This window comes from Scomber scombrus, chromosome 2, assembly GCF_963691925.1.
Source record: "Scomber scombrus chromosome 2, fScoSco1.1, whole genome shotgun sequence".
NCBI lineage: Eukaryota > Metazoa > Chordata > Actinopteri > Scombriformes > Scombridae > Scomber > Scomber scombrus.
In genome coordinates this window covers 6949052-6955051 of record NC_084971.1, presented here as the reverse complement: position 1 = coordinate 6955051, position 6000 = coordinate 6949052, and the positions used below count along the sequence as shown (strand labels likewise).

At 39.4% G+C, this 6000-nt stretch overlaps 1 protein-coding gene across 1 annotated transcript; it reads right to left on the bottom strand.

The window, feature by feature from the left end:
• Nucleotides 1-211: 211 nt before the first annotated feature.
• On the bottom strand, nucleotides 212-5554 carry LOC133991742 (Krueppel-like factor luna). The gene is made up of 4 exons (XM_062430276.1): nucleotides 4747-5554; nucleotides 3564-3691; nucleotides 3261-3369; nucleotides 212-1958 (listed from the first exon to the last, which is right to left on the bottom strand). The coding sequence occupies exons 1-4, from the start codon at nucleotides 5048-5050 to the stop codon at nucleotides 775-777; spliced, it is 1725 nt and encodes a 574-aa protein (XP_062286260.1). The 5' UTR covers nucleotides 5051-5554; the 3' UTR covers nucleotides 212-774.
• Between the last annotated feature and the right edge of the window lie 446 nt (nucleotides 5555-6000).

Sequence of the window (6000 nt, the reverse complement as noted above, 5' to 3'; positions counted from 1 at the left end):
GTGGATTCTTTTTTCATTTTTAAAGCAACTACCTGCATACAGTTAAGAACAACTTCAAGTGGTCATATGTACACTCAGAGCATCCAATTACTAGGTTTGAACCAACATCGGCCCCCATGTTTCTTCTTTCAAAAAGAAAAATCTACAATTTGAAGTTTTTTTTTTGAAGTTTTTTTTTTAATCCTCAATATCTCCAGTGGCAATTAAACATGTGAAATTAACATCAATCTAATATATTTATAATATATAAATAGGGATAGAATAATATTAATATTGTCTGAGATGGAAACACAAAAAAAACCAGACTGGAGAATTGAGCAGCAGGATGACAGGAGCAGAAAATGAAAGTGGATAGGAAGTGATTGCAAACAAATTCAATGCCCTGATCACGGTCAAGCAGAAGTGCTTTTTGTGCTCACACTGTAATGGATGTAAAGGAAGAATTTGAATATTCACAGAATAAATTGCCATGTATTGACCAGTGGTGACAGTTGACCTGTTTTGTGCATGATGAATTTACAACAAACTGATTTTCATCCTTTTAATAACACTACAACACCTTCAGATAAAAATGATTAGTATATAAACCTTCATGGAATGCACAGAAAAACTTTGGAACAATCACTTCAAGACACACATACACAAGAAGTAGCCTTGCAATGCATCACGGCAACTGTATTACACTGCAAAGGAGACAGACACTGTAGCATTTTAATGTAAAAGAAACACACACACGCACACCAAACTTGTCTTTTCATCACTGGCTGTCCGTTATCATACATCTAGGTGGATCCTCTGGTGACGTTTCAAGTTACATTTCTGGGTGAAGCGTTTGCCGCAAGCCAAGCAGCAGTAGGGTCTCTCTCCGGTGTGGACCCGCCGGTGGGCCTTGAGGTTGCTGAGCTTTGTGAAACTACGGCCACAGAGGGAGCAGCAGAAAGGTCGCTCCCCCGTGTGAGTCTGCAGGTGGGCCTTCAGGTTGCTGGGGTGGGGGAAGCATTTTCCGCAATGCCCGCAGCGCTGCGGATGCCTAGGGCCAGGGTTAGGGTGACAATCTGGAAGGGTTAAGGGGTTAGCAGACTGATGATGGGTTTTGATGCTGACCCACGTGGCGCCAGTTCGGTTGAGCGCCGTGGCTTGTTTGTCACCCAGGTGTACTCGCTGGACTGAAAGCGTGGGAGGCGGAGCTTTAGATGTGGTGGGAACTCTGTTGAGGGGATTTAAGTTCATGACCTGAGAGTGAGCTACAGACGATGCTGTGCCGGTGCTGTTAGAGAGCGTGTGAGGGAGCTTTTTCATCGGTCGATGGAGGTGCTGTATGGCAGCTTGCAACCGTACACCTGTACCCATTTTAGAATTCAGCTTCATGACCTCCTGCACTGTGGCTTTATGGGAATTGTGGTTCTGCTTGAATGATTCTGAACCCACCCTGTGCCGCCTTACCGAACATGAAAAAGATGCTGTCCCTGACTTTGTCCCTGCTTTCTTCTCCGTGTTTTGGCCATTCTCACACCCATCAGAGTCAACAACCTCCTGCTTGATAGACACATTCACTGGGTCACGTTTTTGCAGACTTGCCTTACGGGGTCCTGAGGATGAAATGTGATCTCTGCCTGGGGTAAGCTGAACTTGAACATCTGCTGTAAGAGAGTCTGACAGCTCGTGTTCTGTTTGCTTTAGAGAACCCCGAATTTTGGCTGCATCGCAGTCCTTATCAGTTCCAAGTCTGTGATTATGCAGCAACCCAGCTGTCGTGTGAGTGAGGCCAGCCCAACTGGTGTCCATCTCGAACGATGAATCGCTAGCCATGTGAGACTCCTCCTGGTCCTCAGGAAAGACATATGCAGTCGATATCTGTGGGTCTACATTCCTCAATAACTCCTCACCTTCGTTGGTTTCTGGAGTGTGTTTTGGATGTGCTTCTGTCATCTCACTAGCACTGTGGGAAACTGTTTTACCTAAAAAAAAAAAAGAACATAAATATGATTAAATTCATATCAATGACTAATGACTCATATTAATGACTTCAAGAACCTTTTTAAGAGATAAATGATTTTTTTTTAAGCATGTTGGTTTCTGCAGGAGCTCATAAGGTCATCCCACTATTTTATTCCAAAATGAACCTGAATACACAATATTCCACCCACTGAAGTCTTTTTTAAACCAAAATTGATTGGGTTATTAATAAACTAATAATATTTATTACACAACTAATTATACATTTAGGAAATGGGTCATTCCAGGTCAAATCAACACATTTTACCACATTTTCAGGACTGATATCTAATAATTTGTGAAGTAAATAATGTAATTTTAGCAAACAGCTAGTGTGCAAAATTGTTTTAACCATTTTGATTTCTTTCAGACACGCACCTGGTTGCTAAGAAAGTATTATAACATGAGTTTTATATATCAAGATTTCTATCAAGATTTAAATGATCCGATGTGTGTCTTTCACTTCTTAGATATGGAGGCTTTAAAAAGAAGTCATAGCTTGCAAGGTAACAATTTCATATTTTGTGCAGTTACTAATTAAAACAGCATTTATAATTGCTGTTTCCAGTGGTATAATTGTTTTTATGGTAGACATACATTGTCAATATTCTTTTAAACTGTAAGTGTGAAATCATTTTTTCCATTTTTAATGCCTCATGTATCAGACATTTTGATTTATTTTAAGGCATGCAGCTGGTTGCTAATGAAGTCCTATAACATTAGTTTTATATATCAAGATCTAAAAGATCTGATGTGGTTCTGTGTGAAGATGTAGTGCTCCAAAGCATGAAAGATTTTTTTTTTTTAATACAGTTTTTAGCAAGCCATAACTTGGCAAATATGCAACTGTGGGTCAACTATTTCACAAGTTAAGCATCTAACATGAACAGTTTAAAAGCAATGACATATAGAACTTTGTAATATATCAGCAACACTCATTTATAGCCTGCAACGCCTCCGTTCTAAAGCCTCTATACCTCGGTAATGAAAGAAGATACAAGCTGAAAATTTTGCACACTAATTGTTGGATACAGTGACTTTATTGACATCATTAAAGTCACTGTATTAAGGAAATCCAGGTTTGTCAGGAGGTCTCTGTTGATTTCACATGGAATGACCCAAACAGCCTGAGAATATAGTAACATGTTTGTCCACAAGCCACAGTAGGAAACTAATTCCAAGGTATACCACCATACATAGGGGTGGATAAAAAAATGTAATTACATTATTCATGTGAAAATAATATATATGCACATAATGCTCACCATCAAGGTTAACGCTCCACCCTCCCACATGCACAGAAGAACATGAGAGCTTATTTACTTCTTCTTCCTTCACATCCACAGCTGGCATCACATCCTCTTTTTCCATTACCTAGACAGGACACAGAGCACATTGTAAATGTTGCATGTCTGAGTGAATCTGCACAAGGACGCTTAGATCAAAACTGATCTGGTATCACTGAACACGTTTCCTTTCATATTTAATTTATGAATATGAGAAAAGCCACTCAGATTGTTTAACAGCATGTTACATGAGATCGTCTCTGAGATTGTCATGTGACCCACCTGATTTTCCCTTTCAGGGCTGAGAACGGCCACCTGTGTTGACTCCGATTTAATTTCTCCGCTAGGGGTTCTTGTCCATCTTTCAACAGAGTCACCCTCTTCTTTCACACCACAGCCCCTCGATACATCTGGGGAAAAAAACAGTGCAGTATTAAAACAATCAAAGTATTATTTTAACCCTATAAATAAACCACCTCTTTACATCCTGCCAATGCCAAGTGATCACTTGCACTAGGGACTGTCACTGACTTTTTTTCTTAAACTAATATTATGTCTGTTTATTCTTACTAGGGCTGGGTACTGGTACTCAATACCTATAAGGTATCGACCAAAATAAATCAATACCAAGTAGTATCGAAACATGTCCTATCAAGCGATACCTGAAATTGATTCTTTCTGCAGCCAGAGATAGAAAAATATGATTATTTGGCTATCTACTGATTTTGAGCATTTTGTATTTCATAAATATTAATAATTTGAAGACTTTCTAAATGCATTTGTGCAAAAATCAAATAATTTAGATGTGGAGGAGTGGTGGCATTTTATGCAATTTAATGCTTCTATTTACATGATGGGTATCGAGTTAAGTACCGAATTGGTATTAGAGCCCGAGCGATACCGGATTTGAGGGGCTTATACCAATACCGATATTAAGAAGCAAAAGAATTCAAATATCAATATATTGGCTGATAATGTTATATGTCCAGAATATGTAAATAAACAGTAAACATTCCTCAAATGTGGATATCAAACACTTGTGATAAAGATATGTAATGGAGGCCATACAGTTTAACAATAAACATTATTGTGTAAAATGACATCAGTGCACTGAAACAGTAAACTTCAATGAGAATTTAATCATTATAAGTAGCTAAATAATAATAAAATAATTTTAAAAAACACAAAGAACAAAACATGCATATATTAAACTTGAATTAAGAAGAATGATCAAGTACGCATAAAATGCTGCTTATGTCACTTAAAAAATTGTTTGTTTTTTTAAATATCGGCACATATCGGACAACATCTTTGCTGATACCTATATATCTGTGATAGGTCAATATCGGCCGATAATATCGGTTGACAGATATGTCGGACAGGCTCTAATTGGTATCAGTATCACTTTCCTTAGATTGGTACTGGTATCATATTTTTTTAAATGATAACCAACCCTAGTTCTTACCATCCTGCGGTTCTTCAAGTCTTTCTTCCATATCATTAGTGGACAGTTCAACATCGTCTTTGGCACAGTCAACAAACTTCCCAGTTCTTCCTCCTTCGTTCCCCTCTAGGTCACTTAATTTCCTCTCAGCCCATTGCAGCTGCATCCTCAGGGCCTCTACCTCCTGGTTCCTGCGCTTCACCTCCTCCAAGAAGCCGTCCTCCACCAACCTGGTGACCTCATACATGGCTGTCTTTACCACAGTCTCCATCACATCGGACAGCTGAGTCTGGAAGGTGACTATGAGTGTGTCCAGGTCCGACATGATGACAGCTGTCAGATGTCCCGTGTCAAGTGAACTGATAACGAGGGAATCCCGTGTGTTAAGGAAAACCAAACTGAAGAAGGACCTCAGCTGTAGTTGTTCAGTCTCTACACCATCATCGCAGAGCAGACTACATCCAGCTGCGCAGTTACAACCACTTGTTGTTGTGCGTATTCAAGGAGACGAGCAACGCAAAGATATTCATTTATCCCTTTAACGTTAGATATGGTTGTAGAACTGCGACTAGACGTGCTATTTGTTGTCATGGATTCATGGATACTGTCAGCGAGAAAGCCAATATGACTCATTAGCTTAGCTTCTCTATGCTAACTACCGTCAACGGCGTCAAACCGTCAACTAATCTTACACAGGAAGGGAATTGTATAAAACATGGCCGCGCCTCGTGTGTCGGTCTATCGACATCTACTGTTCTGGTTTTCACGCGTTATTACTGTTCGGCTTTACAAATCCATGCGATCAAAGCGCTCCACCGAGCTAGCCGTGTAGCCATCGCTTGTGCTCCTTGTTATTGCTCGTGACGTCATGCATAACGTAGTACGGTGGCCTTACCTGGAGAATAACAAAACGCGTTTTAATAAAGTGAAACCCATAGGCTGCGCCAAGCATGCAAATGAAGGAGAGCTCATTGTTTAACTTTCTGACGCCCGAGCTTTTGTTTGGTATGCATTTAGAATTTCTCCTAGATATTTGGGGACAATAGGTTTATTTTACTGTATAACATTTAATTCACCAGTGTATAAACTACTTATTTCCTTGCATTTACACCTTCCATGTGTACCAATGATAATAAAGTCCCAATGTTCTCAAATGAGTACTTCCTGATTAGCAGTGTCGTAGCTTGTTGCTATTGATAAAATTAGTCAAATGTGTATAGCATATCAAACTACAACGTTATCAAGCATAAATAAACAAGTTTCAAACATAGAAGT

Coding starts and splice junctions, on each gene's coding strand:
- LOC133991742 (XM_062430276.1), bottom strand. CDS start 5,050: ATGTCGGACCTGGACACACTCATAGTCACCTTCCAGACTCAGCTGTCC. Junction 3,370..3,563: donor GCCCTGAAAGGGAAAATCAG/GTGGGTCACATG, acceptor TGTCCTGTCTAG/GTAATGGAAAAAGAGGATGT. Junction 1,959..3,260: donor GTGGAGCGTTAACCTTGATG/GTGAGCATTATG, acceptor TTTTTTTTTTAG/GTAAAACAGTTTCCCACAGT.